General features: G+C 37.2%; 1 protein-coding gene across 2 annotated transcripts in view; it reads right to left on the bottom strand.

Annotated features, from left to right (window-relative positions):
- PDSS2 (decaprenyl diphosphate synthase subunit 2) overlaps nucleotides 1–21,428 on the bottom strand; it is a 371,797-nt gene that overhangs the window by 200,705 nt on the left and 149,664 nt on the right. For both annotated transcript variants that reach the window (XM_037844006.1, XM_037844007.1), the window contains exon 2: nucleotides 18,350–18,484. In XM_037844006.1, coding sequence (XP_037699934.1) covers nucleotides 18,350–18,484 — 135 coding nt within the window. The remainder of the gene's footprint in view (nucleotides 1–18,349; nucleotides 18,485–21,428) is intronic.

Raw genomic sequence — 21,428 nt, 5'->3', positions numbered from 1 at the left:
ATCTTTGGTTAAGTTTATTCCTAGGTACTTGATTTTTTTTAGTTGCTATTGAAAATGGTATCTTTTTCTTGAGTGTCTCTTCAGTTTGTTCATTTCTAGCATATAGAAACATTACTGACTTATGTGCATTAATCTTGTATCCCGCTACTTTGCTAAATTTGTTTATTAGCTCTAGTAGGTGTATCGTTGATTTCTCAGGGTTTTCTAGATATAAGATCATATCATCTGCAAACAATGACAGTTTTACTTCTTCTTTTCCAATTTGGATGCCTTTTATTTCTTTGTCTTGCCGGATTGCCCTGGCTAGCACTTCCAGCACAATGTTGAATAACAGTGGTGACAGCGGGCATCCTTGTCTTGTTCCTGATCTTAGAGGGAAGGCTTTCAGTCTCTCTCCATTGAGTACTATGCTGGCTGTGGGTTTTTCATATATGCTCTTTATCATGTTGAGGAAGTTTCCTTCAATTCCTACCTTTTGAAGTGTTTTTATCAAAAACGGATGTTGGATTTTGTCAAATGCTTTTTCAGCATCTATTGAGATGATCAATTGATTTTTCCCTTTCGACTTGTTAATGTGTTGTAATACATTGATTGTTTTTCTTATGTTGAACCATACTTGCATGCCTGGAATGAACCCCACTTGGTCATGGTGTATGATTTTTTTAATGTGTCTTTGGATTCGATTTGCAAGTATTTTGTTGAGGATTTTTGCATCTATATTCATTAGGGAGATTGGCCGGTAGTTTTCCTTTTTTGTAGCATCTTTGCCTGGTTTTGGTATTAGATTGATGTTAGCTTCATAAAATGAGTTAGGTAGTGTTCCATTTTCTTCAATGTTTTGAAAGAGTTTGAGTAAGATTGGTGTCAGTTCTTTCTGGAAAGTTTGGTAGAATTCCCCTGTGAAGCCATCTGGCCCTGGGCATTTATTTGTGGGAAGATTTTTGATGACTGATTGGATCTCTTTGCTTGTGATGGGTTGGTTGAGGTCTTCTATTTCTTCTCTGGTCAGTCTAGGTTGTTCATATGTTTCCAGGAAATTGTCCATTTCTTCTACATTATCCAGTTTGTTGCCATACAGTTGTTCATAGTAACCTCTTATAATTTTTTTAATTTCTTCAGGATCTGCAGTTATGTCACCTTTTTCATTCATTATTTTGTTTATATGGGTCTTCTCTCTTTTTGATTTTGTCAGTCTAGCTAGGGGCTTGTCAATCTTGTTGATCTTCTCAAAGAACCAACTTTCGGTGATATTTATCCTCTCTATTGTTTTTTTGTTCTCTATGTCATTTATTTCTGCTTTAATCCTTGTTATTTCTTTTCTTGTACTTGGTTTAGGATTGGTTTGCTGTTCATTTTCTAGCTTCTTCAGTTGATCCATTATTTCTTTGATTTTGGCTCTTTCTTCCTTTTTAATATATGCGTTTAGTGCTATAAATTTCCCCCTTAGCACTGCTTTTGCTGCATCCCATAGGTTTTGGTATGTTGTGTTCTCATTTTCATTTGTCTCTATATATTTAGCAATTTCTCTTGCTATTTCTTCTTTAACCCACTGATTGTTTAGCAGTGTGTTGTTTAACCTCCAGGTATTTGTGATTTTTCTAAGTCTCTGATGGTTATTGACTTCTAATTGTATTCCATTGTGGTCAGAGAATGTGCTTTGAATAATTTCAATCTTTTTAAATTTACTGAGGCTTGTTTTATGTCCCAGCATATGATCTATTCTGGAGAAAGTTCCGTGAGCACTAGAAAAGTATGTGTATCCTGGTGATTTGGGATGTAATGTCCTGTAGATGTCTGTTAAATCTAATTCATTTATCAGATTGTTTAGGTTTTCAATTTCCTTATTGGTCTTCTGTCTGGTTGATCTATCTATAGGAGAGAGTGATGTGTTGAAGTCTCCCACAATTATTGTGGAAACATCAATTGCTTCCTTTAGTTTTTCCAGTGTTTCTCTCATGTATTTTGTGGCACCTTGATTGGGTGCATAGACATTTACGATTGTTATTTCTTCTTGCTGAATTGCCCCTTTTATTAGTATGTAGTGGCCTTCTTTGTCTCTCAAAACATCCCTGCATTTTAAGTCTATTTTATCTGAGATTAATATTGCTACACCTGCTTTCTTTTGGCTGTAGCTTGCATGAAATATTTTTTTCCATTCTTTCACTTTCAGTTTCTTTGTGTCCCTGTGTCTAAGATGAGTCTCTTGTATGCAACATATTGATGGTTCATTTTTTTTGATCCATTCTGCGAATCTATATCTTTTAATTGGGGAGTTTAATCCATTTACATTCAATGTTAAAACCGTGAAGGCATTTCTTGAATCGGCCATCTTATCCTTTGGTTTATGTTTGCCATATTTTTCCCTCTCTCTATTAATATCCTTTATTGTACCCATACCGAATCTCTTTAGTACTGAACCTTTCTCCAAGTCTCTCTGTCCTGTCTTTGTTTCTCTGTCTGTAGGGCTCCCTTTAGTATCTCCAGTAGGGCAGGTCTCTTGTTAGCAAATTCTCTCAGCATTTGTTTGTCTGTGAAAAATTTAAGCTCTCCCTCAAATTTGAAGGAGAGCTTTGCTGGATAAAGTATTCTTGGCTGGAAATTTTTCTCACTCAGAATTTTAAATATATCGTGCCACTGCGTTCTCGCCTCCATGGTGGTTGCTGAGTAGTCACTAGTTAGTCTTATGCTGTTTCCTTTGTATGCGGTGAATTGCTTTTCTCTTGCTGCTTTCAGAACTTGCTCCTTCTCTTCTGTGTTTGACAGTGTGATCAGTATATGTCTCGGAGTGGGTTTATTTGGATTTATTCTATTTGGAGTTCGCTGAGCATTTATGATTTGTGTATTTATGTTGTTTTGAAGATTTGGGAAGTTTTCCCCAACAATTTCTTTGAATACTCTTCCTAGACCTTTACCCTTTTCTTCCCCTTCTGGGACACCAATGAGTCTTATATTTGGACGTTTCATATTATCTATCATATCCCTGAGGTCCATTTCGATTTTTTCAATTTTTTTCCCCATTGTTTCTTTTATGCTCTCATTTTCCATTCTGTCATCTTCCAGGTCACTGATTCGTTGTTCAACTTCCTCTAGTCTTGTACTATGAGTGTCCAGAATCTTTTTAATTTGGTCAACAGTTTCTTTAATTTCCATAAGATCATCCATTTTTTTTATTTAGTCTTGCAATGTCTTCTTTATGGTCTTCTAGAGTCTTCTTGATTTCCTTCATATCCCGTACTATGGTCTCATTGTTCATCTTTAGTTCTTTGAGTAGCTGCTCTAGGTGCTGTGTCTCTTCTGGTCTTTTGATTTGGGTGCTTGGGCTTGGGTTATCCATATCGTGTGTTTTTTTCATATGCTTTATAATTTTCTGTTGTTTTTGGCCTCGTGGCATTTGCTGAACTTGATAGGTTTCTTTTAGGGTTTGTAGACCTATTGAAGTCCTTATCTCTAATTTATCAGATCTACAGCTTCGTGGAGTACTTTCTCTAACTAACCAGCAGGTGGCGTCCACGAGCCACCTGTTCTCCACAAGCCAGTTCTCCCCTGCTTAGCCTTTTTGGTGAGTGGGGGAGTGAGTCTTGTGGGGCCCAATTGGTGTACGAAGCTTGCGTGTGTAGTTGGTGTTGCCTGCCCTGTATATGGGGCATGTTTCTGGGCAGTCGGGGAGGGGGGGTGGCCCTAACAATCAAATCTCCCTGATGATCCTAGAGTTTTAAAGCTGCTGCAATAGTCTAATCCTTCAGTTCAGTCCTGCCACAGTTTGTCTCTGCCACTGACCCACAAGTCTTTGGTATTGGCGTATGGCTCCTGAGACTTGCAAGTGGGCCCCTCTTCCAGGCTGTGCACCCCGGGTCCTCTGTTGAGGGATGACTGTGCTATGTCACAGGTGAGTGCCGTCCCCCCAGGGCAGTTCTGGGCTGCTGGGCTGTGTAGGGAGGCTCCCAGTCTGCTCAAGTGATGGCTGAATGGGGCTTTGTTAATTCACACTGCTCCACCTTCCCAACTCTGGGACAATCAGCTGAGGTTGCAGGGAAGGCTAATGTCCACGCCCAGTTTTGTGGTGTGTGCCTGTTATTTGAAGCACTTCCGTCACACTGGGTTGTCTGGGGCAGCTCTGGGCTATGGGGCTGGCGATGGGCAGGAGTGTTTCCTGTCCACCAGGATGGTGGCTGTGAGCGGACACCCCCCTTTTCTTGGGAAGTTGTGGTGTTTAGTGAATTTTCTCAGCCACTGGATTATTGCCTTTTGTCTCAGAGCTCTCTTAGTTCTGCTCTTGACTTGACGTGCCCAAATTGCAATTCTTTGAAACTTTCTGTATTGGGCTTCTTAGAGTAATTGTTTTAGAAAAAGAAAAAAGGATTAAAAAAAGAAAAAACAAAACAGGGCCCTCCTCAGAGATCTAATGGGTTATTGAAATGCTAATAGACAAAGCAACCTGGGCCATTAAGGAAAGGTCCACAGGGCAGAGAGATCAGCTTTTCTTCGGGATTTGCATATGCGCCTCAAGGCCTGAGCTCTGCCCTTCCCCTTTCTGTGTTTGCCAGAACTCCAAAAATCCTCTGCTTTTATTTTGGAGTTTTTCGTGTTTTTTTTTTTTTTTTTCTATGCCTGTCTCCTCTCTGCTGGGCTGGCAGCTCTCAGATTCTCTGGTGTGTGGTCTCAGTCTATCTATGATTGGAGTATGGATCAGTAGAATGAGTTTCCGAGAAGGGCTACCACTGCAGTTCTCCCTTCTCCTTCCCGGAGCTGGCAGCCCCTCCTCCCACGGGACTGAGCCTGGCAGGGAGGGGCGCGGGTCCCCTGGCCGCAAAAACTTACAGATTTCGCTGATCTCAGCAGTTCGACATTTTCGTGAGTGTTGTATGAAGTATGCCCAAAGACAGATTGCCCTGTGGTGTCCAGTCCACGCAGTTCCTGGCTTTTTACCTACTTTCCTGGAGGAGTAACTAAAACTTACAGCTCACCAGTCTGCCATCTTGCCCCGCCTCTCCGGTTACTGATGTCCCCTTCCATTTTAATTTGATGACTGGCTTTTCCATTTATGCAAACAAGTTTACTGGAATTTTGTTTGGGATTTTGTTGAATCTGCAAACCACTTTGGGTAGAATTCACTTAACAATAATTAGTCTTCCAATTTATGAACACAGAATGTCCTTCCATTTACTTAGGTCTTCTTTTGATTTATTTTAGCAATGTCTTCTAGTTTTCTGTGTATAAGTCCTTTATATTCTTGGTTACATTTATTCTAAGATATTTTATTCTTTTAGTTGCTATTGTAAATGGAATATTTTCCTTGAATTTCTTTTTCCAATTGTTCATTACTAGTTTATAAACACTTCTGATTTTGGGGTGTTGATCTTATAACCTACCACTTTGCTGAAGACATTTATTATCTCTGGCAGCTTTGCTGTGGATTTTTCAGGATTTTCTGTATATAGGATCATGTCATCTGCAAACAGGGAAGGGAAAGTTTTACTTCTCCCTTTCCAATCTGGATGACTCTTATATTTATTTTTCTTGCCTAATTACTCTGGCTAGAACTTCCAGTATAAGACTGAATAACAGTAATGACAGTGGGCATCCTTGTGTTGATCTTAGAGGAAAAGCTTTCAGTCTTTCACCATTAAGTATGACATTAACTGTGGGTTATTTTCCTATATGCCCTTTATTATGTTGAGGAATTTTCCTTGTATTCCTACTTTTCTAAGTGTTTTTTTTTTAGAAAGCATTGCTTGATTTTGTCAAATGCCATTTCTGCATCAACTGAGATGATCATGTGTTTTCTTTCTTCCTATTATAAATGTGGTGTATAAAATTAAATTATTTTCTTACATTGAACCACTGTTGCATGTACATGGTGTATAATTCCTTTTATGTGCTGTTGGATTCAGTTTGCTAGTATTTTGTTGATGATTTTTGCATCTATATTAATAAGAGAAATTGGTTTGTAATTTTCTTTTCTTATGTTGTCTTTTTCTGGCTTTGTTATGAGGGTGATGCTGGCCTAATAGAATGAATTAGGGAGTGTTCCCACCTCTTCAATTTTTTTGGAAGAATTTGAGCAAGACTGGTATTAATTCTTCTTGGAATGTTTGGTAAAATACCCCTGTGAAGCCATCTGGTCCTGGGGTTTTCTTTGTTGGGAGGTTTTTGATTATTGATTCAATCTCTACTAGTTGTTGGTTTATTGAGATCTTCCGTTTCTTTTTGAGTCATCGTAGGTAGTTTGTGTTTCCAGGAATTTGGCCATTCATCTAGGTTACCTAATTGGTTGGTGTACAATTGTTCATAGTATCCTCTTACAGTCTTTTTTTTTTTTTCCATTAAATACTAATGTTCATATATTCTTTTTAATTCATTTTATTGAGATATATTCACATACCATGCAGTCATACAAAACAAAGTGTACATTCAATTGTTCACAGTACCATTACATAGCTTCTTACCATCCTTTTGATTTTTGTGGTGTTGGTAGAAATGACCACCTTTTCATTTCTGATTTTAGGCATTTGTGTCCTCTCTTTTTTTCATCAGCTTAGCTAATGGTTTATCGATTTTATTGATCTTTTCGAAGAACCAACTTTTGGTTTTGTTAATTCTCTCCATTGGTTTTAAAAATTTTTTACTCTCTATTTCAATTATCTCTACTTTAATCTTTGTTATTTCCTTCCTTCTGCTCACTTTAGCTTTAATTTGTTCTTTTTCTAGTTCTTTCTCTTTTGAGGTTAGGTCTCTGATTTCAAATCTTTCTTATTTTTTAATGAAAGAATTTAGAGCTATAAATTCCCTTCTCAGCAATGCCTTTCCTTCTTCCTGAAAGTTTTAGTATGTTGCATTTTCATTTTCATTTGCCTCAGGATATTTCCTAATTTCCCTTGTGATTTCCTCTTTAACCCATTGGTTGTTTAAGAGTACCGTGATTAATTTCCACATATTTGGGAATTATCCATTTCTCTCTCATTGATTTCTAGCTTCATTCCATAGTGGTCAGACAAGATACATTATATGGTTTTAGTTTTCTTAAATTTATTGAAACTTGTTTTGTGACCAAACATATGGTTTACCCTGGAGAATAACCCCTGTGTACCTGAGAAGAATGTAAATTCTGCTTTTGTTGGTTGAAGTGTTCTATGTATCTGTTAGGTCTAGTTGATTTATAGTATTGTTCAAGTCTTATATTTCCTCATTGATCTTCTCTCTAGATGTTCTATTCATTATTTGAAGTGTAATGTATACCTGTCAATTTCTCCCTTCAAATCTGTCAGTATTTGCTCTATACATTTGGGGGTTCTGCTGTTAGGTGTACATATATTCATAATTTACCTGTTGAGTTGACTCCTTTATCAGTATATAATGACTGTCTTTGTCCTTCATAACAGCTTTTGACTAAAAATTTCTTTTATCTCAGATTAGTTTAGCTACCCCAGCTCTCTTTTGTTTACTACTTGTATGGTATATTGTCTTCCATCCTTCCACTTTCAACCTATTTATGTCTTTGAATTTAAGGTGAGTCCCCTATAGACAGCATATAGTTGTGTCATACATTTTATCCACTCTGCCAATCTCTGCCTTTTAACTGTAGAGTTCAATCCATTTACATTTAAAGTCACTACTGATAATGCAGGACTTCCTTCTGCCATTATGCTATTTAGTCTTTTTAAAGTCTTATACCTTTTTTGTCCCCTGGTTCTTCCATTAATGACTACTGTTCTGGTTTGCTAATCCTGCCATTATGCAAAATACCAGAAATGGATTGGCTTTTATAAAGGGAGTTTATTTGTTATAAAATTATAGTCTGATGGTCATGAAAATGTCCAAGCTAAGATGTCAACACAAGTATACCTTCACCAAAGGAAGCCAATGGCATCCAGAAAACCTCTATTAGTTGGGAACGCACATGGCTGGCGTCTGCTCATCCCAGGTTGTGTTCCAGCTCCACTGTCATCTCCTGTGCAGTCCTCAGAGTGTCTCTCTTGGCTGCAGTACCTCCTTCTGTCTGTGAACTTTTTTATAGGACTCCAGTGATTCAATTAAGACCTACCCTGAATGGGTGGGGTAACACCTTCATGGAAATTATCCAATCAAAGGTCTCACCCACAGTTGAATCAAATCTCCATGGAAACAACTGACTGCAAAGATTCCAACCTAATCAACACTAATACATCTGCCCCCACAAGATTGCATTAAAGAATATGGCATCTTGGGGGACATAATTCATCCAAACTGGGACAATTACTTTGATTATTTATTTGATTTTTTTGTATTATACCATATTGAGTCCCTTCTCATTTCTATCTGGATATATGCTTCACATATTTTCCTTGTTGTATCCATGCAGTTAAAGTTTAACATTCTACATACATATAACAATCATATTTGATTTGATACTAACTTGACTTCAATAGCATACGCATACACTGTTTTTATACCCCTCCAACCTCCCACCTTTTTAAATACTTGTTACAAGTTATAGCCTTGTGCATTGTATGTCCAAAACCAGAGTTTTATCACTACTTTTTATGTATTTTCATTTTAACATCTGTAGCAGTAAGAAGTGGAGTTATGTTCCAAGAAATACAATACAATAATACTTGCATGTATAATTACCTAAATGGTTACCTTTACTGCAGGTCCTTATTTTTTGATTACATTTTAAACTATTGTCTAATTTCTTCCCTTTTTGTCTGAAAAACTCCCCTTAGGACTGCTTGTAGGGTAGGTCTAGTGGTGGTGAACTCCCTCAGCTTTTATTTATCTGGGAATGTCTTGATCTCTCCCTCATTTTTGAAAGAAAGTCTGACCAGATATAAAATTATTGGTTGGCAATTGTTTTTTTCAGCACTGTAAGTATTTAAACCCACTGCCTCTTGTTTCCATGGTTTCTGATGAAACAATGTAATTGGGACTCCCTCATACATAAGACATTGCTTTCTTTTTGCAGGTTCTAGAACTCTCTCCTTGTCCTTTGCAATTGACAGTTTGATCAGTATGTGAGAGGTTGTATTTTTCTTCAAGTTTACCCTGTTTGTTGTTCTCTGATCTTCTTCGATATGCATATTCACATCTTTTGCTAATAACTGAAATGAAATGAAACATTCTTGGGAGGGTTTCAACAGCAGCTTGGAGCTGGCAAAAGAGAAAATCAGCAAACTCAAAGGCAAGAAAATTCTTTAATTCCAGTAGTTCTGTTTGGTTCCTTTTAAAAATTTCTATCTCTTTACTGAGATTCTCATATTGTTCATTGATTGTTTTACTGATATCCTTTAGTTTTTTCCCTCTATTTTCTTTCATCTCCTTGAGCTTATTGACGATGATTTTTAAAAAATCTTTGTCTAGTATTTCCACAATCTGGTATTCTTCCTTGATGTTTTCTGGATTTTTAACCTCTTCCTTTATCTTGTAATCATTTGTTGCACAATGTACATTTTAATATTTTAAAATGTTAACTCTGGGATTTATTCCCTGAGATGTCTGTGTCTTGAGTTTGTAACCAGCTGGTGATACGACAGAGATGTTCTTGAGTGTCAGTCCTCCTATCAGGAAAGTCCGCCCAAGACGAATGTAAAGTCCAGGGTCCTCCCTGTCTTTTCTGGCCTGCATCTTGTCCTGCACTCATGCCTACTAGTGGCCCTATGTGTTTCCCGGTTGTTAGGAATTTGAATGCCTCCTCTACATCCCAGGAGTCAGACCTTCTCCCTCTCCTGTCCTGGACTTAAAGCAGGTAAGCCTTTGCTCCAGGCCTTTAGCCTCAAGTGTTTCTAGATACACAGTTTTCTTTGTTTCAGCTGTTTTTGCTTAGAGGTCAAATTCTGGGAGGGGAGGCAGGCAGGAGAGGAGTTTCCCAGGTCAGTCTTTCTCAGCCAGAACAAGGCCAGGGACCTACAAAGGCAGGATCCGCCAGCTGCAAACTGCCCTGGGAACGGGTGTGGGGAAGGGACAGGAAAGGTGCTGGGAGCTTTTTCTGGGGCTACCCAAAGCTGTGCTTTCTTGATTCGGTCCCTGCCCAGTCAATGCAGCTCTTCAACTGTCCTCCACAGCCCTGAGGAAACACACGGTCTTTAAGTCTCTTCTACCCCCTTTGTCTGGGGTAAGTTGGGATAATGGCTGCCCTCAGAATTGGGCCCCTAGCAATCCAGCAAGCTGAAGTATATAACCCAAAGCCACAGTTAGCAATTGGCCATGCCCCACCCCAGATCTTGGGAAAGTGGATTTTTATGTACTTTTCTGGCACCAACAAGCTACAAGCTTTCTGGACCCCACTGCTACCTGCTGCAAGAGTGGGAAATGGGTACTGGTACCTGCTGAGAGCAATTCACTGGTATTTACCATAATTTACCTGTCTCTTCCTCCTGCTCTTCTCTGGATGTTTACAGTGTTCTACTGGACTCGGGAGTTTTGAAATAGTTGATTCAGACAGTTTCTGTTTGATAGTTGTTCTAGTGAAGCGACTGATTCCTGACGCTTCCTAGTCTGTCATCTTCCCACAATCCTCCCTATTCTTTATATATATATATATATATATAAGGAAAAAAACCTTATAATTTATGCATTTTCATACGTTATTTAATCCTGTCAAAGAGGCCAAAAGAGAAAAGTTCAGGCCTGCTAAGGGACTCTTAGGCACTCATTCTAATAGTAGCTTGGAGCTTCTAAACTACCTACCTTCATTCAACAGTTTCATACCAATTTTTAGAAGTGCATAAGGAAAACATGCATACAATTAAAAACAATTCACCCTGTTGAAGAAGGTATAAATGAACAAAATCTCTCTTCATATTTCTCACCACCAGTTGCCCCTCCCCAGAGGTGACTGCTAGTAACAGCTCCTGTGTCTTCTTTGAGGCATTTTCCCATGTATATTAAAATCTACTGCCCCTCTACTTGATCCCTGATGAGTTCAAACTATATGTTTTTGCATCCTGCATTCCTAACATGATTTTTTTTAGCTCCTTCCAGATCAGCACATACAAATCTCCTTAATTCTTTTAAGTGATTATTTGATAATCCCTTGAATCAATAATATAACATGCACTCTACTGGTAGACAGGTTGTTTTCTTTTTGTTGTTGTTCTTGCAAACTGTGCTACAAAGAGCATTCTTGTACATACATTTTTTAGCACTTAATACATTAGCAAGCAATTCTGCTAAATGAAAGAGTAGTTGGATTAAAATGAAATTTATAGTTATTACCAAATCACTTTCTATGCTGCTATACCAATTAAAACTCCCACTAACACAGCATTGGAATTGCTGCTTCCTAACATGCTCACAAACACTGGGTATCAAATTATTTAATCTTTGCCAATCTGACAGGCAAAACATGTGATTTTGTTTTAATTTGTCCTTTACGATGAGGACCAGCCTTTTTTCCCTTTTGCACACTAACCATCTATGTTTCTTCCTCAGTGAACAGCCTGTTTCTGTCCTTTATCCTTGTTTCTACTGTATTATCTCCTTCTTCCTGATTCATCAGATCTTCAGCTGATTTGTGTGTTAAAACCTGGTCCTCTGTCATATACACTGTAAATATTTTTGTAATTCTGGCATTTGTCTTTTGACTTTATGAGAATATTTTCTATTGAAGGATTATTTTATATGCAGTCAAATGTGTTAATCTTTTCTGTGATAGTTTCATACTTTGGGAACTTTTTGTGAAATCTTCCTTACTCTAAAATTAAATAATAATAATATTTTTTCAGCCATGATGAAATAGTCATTGACAGCATTCACCATGCTGAATGCTGGGGTAAAATGGACAAAACAGGATCATATGAATTATGCTTAATAGCACATCAAGCACACTGTCTTTGCTTATCAGCATTACAAATAAATGTGGAAAATGATCAATCCATAATTTTATTCTTATTCATCAGCTCACTTGCCACACAGAAGTCATGTACGTAATAAAATAAAAGTAGTTGTTTTACAAATAGAACTGGCATGCTTTGACATTTGTCAAGTACCCAATATGCATCCTGGCCAACAGACCATCTATAAAAGACAGAAATACCAACCATCACTTTACTTTAGACTTATTTAATGCTTTTTCATTCTTGCATGTTCTACTTATCACTGAATTTATCTCTATAACAAATAGATAAGAGACAGAGCAAGGTGGGCAAGAAATGGGCAACACTTATATATAAATGAATACATGAGTCCCAGGAGGCTGCAGATCTTTAATTAAATTTAGTGGTTAAGCCTAAAATTGGCAGGAGCACACAGTCAGGTCTTTCTGCTGCAATTCTGATGGCAGTGGGAACACGATCACTACACTGGTCCCCCAGCAGCAACTCATTCTCCTCCCTCTGTGCTGCTTAGAGGAAACGAGATTGTGAGCAATAGAAACCCAGAAGAGTCAAAAACCTATCAGTAAAACTCCAAGTCTTAAAGATACCAGAATGGAAGCTGCAGATAACAGAGGTGAGTGTAGAAATTCAGAAAAAGGATGAAGAGATTGGAATATGAAAGGAAAAAACAAATAAGGACAATAAACTTTTGACAAGAATTTTAAAAATTCACTGGATATTCTGCAAACCACTAACACTTTTTTTTCTTCGCTAAATGTTGTATTATATATATTGCTTCCCATAATGACTAGGTTAAAAAATTAAGACTGTGCCACAAAGGGTACTTTAGTGTCTGATTACAGCTCACATCCTGAATTAGAGGTTGCAAGGGACATAGTAAGGCATAGTCATTGTAAGTCACAGTACATGTTACACTACTTTAAAAGACACATACTCTAAAGCTTGTGCTGCAACTGTTTATTTTGGTCTAGAACACTTTATACTAAGATTCAGTCTTCTAGACAGAGATTTAAAAGAATACTATGTCCATGGCAATGGTGAAATACAAAGATGTACAAAGCTAAGTGTCTGCCCTTATGGAGTGAGAAATCTAATAAAAGACATTAAGCAGCATGACAGGGGTATGGAATAACAACCAGAGACTAGAATGTACGAGGCACAGTTCTAAGTGTTTTATATGTATTATGTTCTTTAATCCACCCAACAAATCTCTGATGCGCAGAGAGGTTACTCAACTTCACCTCACAGCTAATAAGGTTTGCCACAGGATTTGAATTCACACAATTTATAACCAATAGAATATATTTCTTCTCCTACTTGGTCATTTAATGTGGGACCTCAGAAAGTCACTTTATCTTTCTGAGCTTCAGTTTTCTCATTGGGGAAACTATTATTTCTGCCTTAGGAAGTTCCCATTAGAGTTCAAAGATAGGCACCCTGAAATAGAATAATGTTTACCAAGTAGAAAAATGTTTACCAAACTTTACTGCTGACAGAGATGAAAGGGTTCCATAGACCAACTGGGCAAGGATATCTTTTCTTAGAGGTTCATGATGGATACCTTATGTGCATAACAACTTCTGAGAATTCTGAAATGAAGAAATCTTTTTAACTCTGGTTAATTTGGCTTTCCCAAACTCATTTGACCAGAGGACCTTTTTTCCCACTGAACACCTAGTCACACATTGGAGCACAAACTGGGAAATGTTGGCAGAAAAAAGGCATGAAATCAGAGGACCTAATGGGCTGAATTCTGGCTCAGCCAATTTCCAACTACATGCCTTGGGTAAAAACTCCATAACCTCTCCAGGTCTCTGTTTTCTCTCTTGGCTCCTGCCTCGACTACTTCAATAACACCTTGACTGATTTTCTGCCTCCTGGCCCTCTCTTCTCTGGGTCATCTTCTAAGCATCAGCTAACTACGTTCTATAGCATAGATATATCACAGTGACCCCCTGCTTAGAAACCTATTTTATGATAATAATAATAATAGCCAAGAACAAGGGCACTGTTTTAGTCACTCATTTAATCCTTAAAACCATCCTCTGAAGTACATACTGAGGCACAACTAGCAGGCAGTGCAGTCCGTGGCCAGACTGGAAGTCCACTTTGCTTTTGGATGGCCCCCACTCTTTCTCCAGGGTTTAGCCCTAATCTCATAGGTCCTTCACAATGTGACTTTAGCCTTACTTTTCCATTTCATCTCCTCATTTCTATTCCCTACATACACAATGAAGCTAGACTTGTTCTGTCAATTCACACCTTCAGGTAACAATTATGTACTGAGTACTTATCATGTATCAGCACTGTTCCGGGCCTCGCCATGTATTTCCACACCCCATGTCTTTGGTCAGACAGTTCCTTGCTTCCTCTGCCTGGAATACAACCTCCCCTTATCGTGTCTCCCCCCCACCCCCCCCACCTACTTTCCTCCAACTCCTAGTTACCTTCAAAGTTTACTCACAAGTTCCCTATTTTGTGAAGCCCAAATGATCCCTTCTGCAATTTTCTCCTCTCCTACTCCCAACATCCTCAATTTCTCCACAGAACTCTGTCAATACTTTGTTTACAGAATCTATAGCACTGTATGACAGTTGATAAACTTGCATGTTCCCTAGTTTGGGTTAAGGTTGCTAAGGGGTAATACTGTGTACCTTTCAGCTTCTATGCCTAGCACCAAGCACACTGCCTGGCACACAGTCAGTGCTTAATACATATTTATTGAAGGAGTGATCAAAGTAGAACCTTGGAGGCTCAATTTAGCAAGACCTAAAACAAAAAATTGGGGAGGAACGTCTAGAGACAGGAAGACCAGATAGTCAGCTACTGCTAAAGCCTAGACATGAAGTAACAGAGGTCTGAAATAAGAGAGTGAAAAATGGATTGAAAGAAAAGGAGACCTGGAGAAACTTGTGAGTTAGTGATTCATTGGGTATGGAAAGTAAAAGAGTGGGAATAATCAAAGATTACCAAATCCACTGGGGTGACAGAAGGGTCATTTCATTAATAGAAACAGTAAAGGTATGCTAATTATGACAGAGTTTGCTGCTGGTAACAGATAAACCCCAAACTTTAAGTGGCTTAACAAACACTTTCCCTCTTAAACATCAAGTCTATATAGACATTCCTGATGGGCAGGTGGCTCTCCTCCAAGAGTGATTCAGGGATATAGGTACCTTTCATCTTGAATAGGTAGCCTCCAAAGTCATCTGCTTAAGGAGAATTGTAAAAGCAAAATTTTTGGGGGTCAGAAAATGGTAATCATCACTTCTGCTTACATTCTATTAGCTAAATCCCAGTCACATGAGCACAGCCAACTGTAAGGGAGGCTGAGAAATAGGTCAGCTGGATGCACAGGAAGAAAAAGAAAATGTGTTTGGCCAACTTGTTTCATCTCTTCCACCAAAGGTAAGAAGTGTTTGGAAATTCCAGGGGATGAGAGAAGGATGAAAACATGTTCACTTTGTGGCTTGTTTATAACCACTAGTTAGAGGAGAAATAATTGAGTCAGGTCTTGCTAAAACAACTGAGAACGCCAAAACATTAGTCAAAAACTTCACCTGAATTTCTTTAAACTTGGTATCATGTTATATTAAAAAAGTCTATACTTTATAGTTTTATAAATTATAATGATCTTTTTACACAAAATTAAAATGTCCTATCACCAATAGAGTGAGAAGTTGTAAACTTACTTTCTCAGTTGTGGCTTGGACTATTTATAAATATAGTAGTATTTTTCTAATTGATCACCTTTGCAACCAATTTTTAAAAGTGAGGGTTGGTGGTATAAACCTAAGCCCCCATGGTCTTGTTGACAAAAGGCTACGGCAGATGCTTATAAAGGATTTTTATGAATGTGACTCCCCTGCTTATTTTTCAAAATGTAGTTATTACATTTTAGCCTAAATTCAGCCTCTCTTGGCCATTATGTGAAAAGTTCATTAGGCATATCTGCAGTACCAGTTATATCCTCAGGCCGAAAAAAGAGGTCACCTAACTCAGTTTTGGTCCCTTAGGTAATTTACTCAGGTCCCATTATTTGGCATCAAAGACAAGTTCATAAGAGAAAAACAGCAACAATGTAAATCCCAGTAGTTTGGAGGTGAATTAAAATGCTCCCAAATCAGTACTTCCTGCAAATGTTAAATAATTCACTGTGGCATTGCAGATACAAGCCTCCAGCAAAAGTTACACTCGAACAATTAAAGAAGCAGGAGCCAAACAAACAACTTCAGGGTGAAGAAACAAATGAATGGCTTCTCAGAGTATGACATCAAATTACTTTTCTCATCAACAAGTATGTAACATCCAAGCATCACTAATGACTTGCTAAATCAAGTCTGATTACAGGAAAACAGCCTGGAACTACACCAGAATTATTTGCTGAACATAACTGCGGATTCTATATACCTGGGTAAGAGACCCATATACGTTATTCAGGGAGGTTTTAATGTTCATAATGTACACCTACTCTTTTGCAACGGTCTTTACAATTAATTGCAGATTACAATGACTACCTACCGAATGTGTTTGTTCCTGTGAAGGAACAAGAGACAATACAACTGTATCTTAGAGGTTAGACAAGAAATTAGAAATACAAGATCACATCACAGTGCACCATGCACATACAGATAATAGCCACTGCATGAAAGAAAGGGTACAAATTCTATAGCAAAAATTGGATTTTAATACCAGCCCTATGACCCTCTACCTACAGGACAAATCTAAAGTTTGGTATTGTTTTGTCATCCATAAAATGGGGAGGATTTGTTTATGCAACAAATATTTATTTATTGAGCACCAATCATGTGTCAGGACATTTTCTAAGAGTTGTTTTAGGACTAGGGATAATAAAATGTAGTTGGTACTCAGAGGTATGCAGATGCAAGGGCAGATGACTGACCAATTCAATAGGGTCAAAGTCAGCAGACTGGATGAAAACCAGTGGAATTCCTAAAAGGAAACAGATACATGGGACACAAGGTAGTAGTGCTTTCCAGGGACTAAAAGGTTATTGGTATTAATTGTGGATTTTTATGTATTTTCTCTATAAACTTAACAAAGAGTTTTCTACAAAATGTAAAAAGTTAAAGTTTTGGGCTCTAATCCAAACAGATTTTGGAAAAGGATATCTATGTATTAAAGATTTGCCAAGTTGCTTTTCATTCAGAAGTTTCCCAAGACATACTTGCATGAAGCAAGATCTTTTTTTTGGCATACTAATTTAACGACTAAACTAATCTATAAGTGAAATAAAGTTTTTGAAACAGACTGGAAAGGTGGAATTGAATCAAGAAAAAAAAAAAAAAAAAAACCATGAGATTTAGAGTGAAGAGAACTACAGTTAGAGCCTCAGCTTCCCCCAGTTGTCAGCTCTGTCACTTTGAAAACATCTCAAGATTCTTGAGTATGTTTTCTCAAGAAAAAATAAGGATAATGACAACTCCTACATTATAACACTATTGTTAAGGATCAAATGAGATAACTGTCATAAAAATGATCAAGAGCCTAAAAAGCACTAAACAAATATAAATTATTTCTGAGTGGATAGAAATGGAAAATGATCCCAAGATATTCCTTCTAGTCCAGATACTTGCATGAATAAATGGTAAAGGTTTGCAAAATTATATTGGCTGGAAGAGGGGTCATTTGTAACCATGATAATAATCGTCTATGTTTGCTTGTTAATAAGGAAAGCTCACTGGATTTCATAGCTGACAGGCAACAGTCATCTGTTTATATTATAGAAGGAAAAAAACATCATGGATCACACCACTAGGAATAAAAAAAAAACTGGGATGTGAGTTGATTTTAAAGTAAATCAGCAAGGTTCAATTAGCTATAAATCAGAAATGCTTGTATTTGTGAGGAAAAATTCCTTGTCACTCATGTTTGAAGGTACAATAAATAAGTTCTCATGCCAAATTCCACCTGCAGATTGTTACTTCTATACAGGCTTTTAACATGGTGTCAAACATACTGCTAGGATTAGATAAAACTTGCTGATAAATGCAGTGATTTTTAAACAAAACTGAAAACGTAAGGTGGTTTTTTATGCAGCAAAAAACACACATACAAGTTTATTTTTTAATCTAACTGTATGAGATGTAAAAAAAGCTGCTTATTCTAGTAATTTCAGTATAAATCTCCTCACCATAAAAGTAAATAAAATCGAACAAATGATATAGGACTGAAGTTACATCATTATTTATGCAACTGACTATCATTCTGAGTATGTTTAAAAAACTCATAACTGCTGGACCAACTGACATAGAAGTCTCTACAGAGACACAGTGAAACCATATGGATAAAAATTTTTAATGCCCAAGGTAGAAATGAAAGTATCTGAAACATGTGGGGAAATTTACTGAAGTCATCTTGTTAGGAACAATAAAAATCCATTTTTTAAATCTTACATAATATTTTAATCTATCTTTGAACCAGAGAATGACAAAGAAAGAGTGATTTCCACCGGCCCACTGTTCCTTAAAAGAAAACACAATTTAGAGAGGTATGTCAAAAAATTAATTTCTTCTTACCATGAATAGATCCCACTGACCATGTCATAGTTCTGACATGAAGAGTTGACACTGCTGGGCCCAGCTGCTTTAGAAATAAGTAGCACCACCAAGCCTCTCAATTGGAGGTTATTCCGGCTGTCGTGTACTAGGCCCCTGCAAACCAGTAAAGAAAGAAGAGTATTACCGTACTCTCACAGGATCAATCAGATCAAGCTGGAAATTGCTAAAAGCATGCCTATACTTCTAAAACTGGGCAATGGGACAGGGTGGAAAAACAATAGGGTTGGGAAAAGAAAGTCAGTAAGTTCAGGAAACAATTAGAGAAACTCATGGCTGGTTTTAAAACTGGCCATCTCAAATTGTGAGGTGGATGATCTGACTCCCCCCTCTGTCTAAGTCTCCCTATTGTGTAGATCATACTCTCAATCTTAACCATTTGCTCTGATAACAAGAGGAACCCTACTTTTAAATTGCTTTGTGGCACTTAATAGCAACTGAAACATAAATTGTAGGGCTAGATGAAGTGCTATTATTTGGTGGTGATGGTGGTAAGGGGAAGGGGTCAAAAACTGTATCTGTCTTCACAGGTAGAGAAGAAACTCAGAGAATGAAAAGATTAAAGTAAATCCAAATGACTTAATAATTTATCTGATAAGTAAAATGGAAATTAATGCCATCAGCAAAAATCTTGCCATTTCCTGTTATATACGCAAAGCATTATCATTCTTGGCAATAATAAGGCTTTAATTTAGAATGTCATATTTCTTTTGCTATGAGGAATGAAAATATAATTTCTGTCACAACTGTGGTTAGGAATACTTTCCAGGAATATCTTATTTTTTTTAAGTACTGCAAAAGGCTGTCATATAAGAGCTAAATGGCTTCTTAAAAAAAATCAAAGAAAACAGAGGAAAACTGTGGACAATACATATAATTTATCTTTAGAACCATGTTCATGGACACTAATCAAATAGATTACATAATTATAACATACATAAAAATATACAAATATAGTTCTTAAATTCAGTAGAAAAAAACATTAACAATTAGTATTGTAATACGTCATTGAATCATTAAGACTTCATTGGTGAGTTTTGAACAAAGAATCAATTTAACTTAACCAATATTAACATAGCCAAAATTAACAAATCAGTTCATTACCTGAGAAAAATCTTTGCCCCTTAAGCCTCCAAACAGTAATTTTAAAAAGGACCCCTTCTAACCCTTCATTAATTTCAAAACAAGACAGTTCTTCAGGCTCTCTGCAAAGTAACAGCTATAGCTTTCTCTACATCTGATCTTTTCTCCTTAGCTGAGTAAGTAATCTTTAGCAAGTCAGAGAGGTTGGTGGTTTTTAAAAATCTCTAATTTCCTAGGAAAAACAGGTTAAGGTAAATTAAGCTACATCAGAACAGAAACAGATAACCATCAGAAATGTCCAAAACTCTTTATTATTATGTAACAATCCATTTAAATTGTATGGGCCTGAATTTCAGGGATACTAGGAAACAACCTATTTAGCAACAAGAAAATGTAAAATAGTAGCTTTTTCTAAATTATTTGGTCTGAAATGCAAATTTAACTTATGCTACTAGATCTTTAGTTATGTATTACTTACTGTGAATCTTCATTCTTCTCTTCTTTTACAATAATACTAAAGAGAAGTTCTAGATTGATGCTAAATTCTAGAAAAAAGAGGAAGGTGAGGCTATGTGTGTGTATGTGTGTGTGTTGGCAAAGGGCAAGGGATAAGGGATAAGGGATATGATGGCAAGGTAAATAAAAACTCCACGAGACAAGCACCGAGACATGTCTGACTGATTCACACTGGTCAAGTTGCTCTGGCAACAGTCTTGACATCTTCCACAAACTTCTCAGAAATGGGACTTTTCACAAGGGCACACACACAAACTAATAATAATGATGATCATGGTGACAATAGAAAATACTTATACAACATGCTTTCTATATACCAGGAACTGTTCTAAGTGTTTTTACTATGTATTAGCAAAATTAATTCACAAATAACCCTATGAGGAAGGTACCACAATTATCCTGATTTTACAGATGAGCAGACCGAGGCAAACAGAGAAGCAACTTGCCCAAGGTAACACATTTGGTAGTTTGACAGAGTCTTTGCAAATCCAGGATTTGAATCCAGGTCAACTGGCTCTAGATTCTACATATTCTTATCCATTAAGCTGTAGTGACTCTCAACCTACTTCATCCCACGTGCAAAACTATTTGCAAAGTCAAATTAGAACAGTGCAATTTTAGAACCAGCCAGGCATAGGTTTGAGAAAAACCCTTCTGCCATTCAGTAGCTCCTGTGACTTCTTTTGCAAACTGAGGGTCACAACACCTACTTTCCATAGTCATTATATGGATGGGTCAAATACATAATACCTAGGAAGTACATGATAGGTGATCAGCAAACAACAGCTATTAAAATTACAATCTCCTGTCCCTGTTACTTTTTTAACATCTGTTTTTTTCCTCAACTCTTAACATTTTCTCTTTCTTCAACTCCCTTTCTCCTTGGAGCTCAGAAAGTCTTCCCTATTCCACCATAATATATAATCTCCTATAAAAATTGTTCGCTTTTCTACACCTACCCAAATTAAAAAATCAAGGAATTCTCCATCCCCATCCCCCATCCCAACCCTCACCAAACACCACAGATCATTGAAACACTCGCCCCCTTCCAAATGTTGTTACTGAAAAGTGCAAGAAAGGAAACTGTAATGGACTGTTTGACAAAAATCAAGACAGGCATTCAGGAAAGTATGACTTCTGACCATTAATTTTCATGTAGACAGCTGTTAACAATCCGGAGGACAGATTAACAGCTTGAGCAAATTAAATAACTGTTTCCAAAACACCATTTCTTGCAATTCACTTCATTAACACCCTTCAAAAAAAAAGCATACTGAGATAAACTGCTAACGCCCACAGCTCAAAAGTTAGCTCACAATCAAAAGAGAAAAAGGAATATTGATCCTGAGCATAAAATTCCTAGGATTATAAAATTTACAAAGATGACATGTTTCATATAGTTAAGGTCACACTTCACCTGAAGGAGTTTGGTATATTCTCA

Source organism: Choloepus didactylus, chromosome 7 (genome assembly GCF_015220235.1).
Source record: "Choloepus didactylus isolate mChoDid1 chromosome 7, mChoDid1.pri, whole genome shotgun sequence".
In the NCBI taxonomy this organism is placed as follows: Eukaryota; Metazoa; Chordata; class Mammalia; order Pilosa; family Megalonychidae; genus Choloepus; species Choloepus didactylus.
The sequence above is the reverse complement of the archived record's forward strand: the minus strand, read 5'-3'. Positions and strand labels throughout refer to the sequence as shown.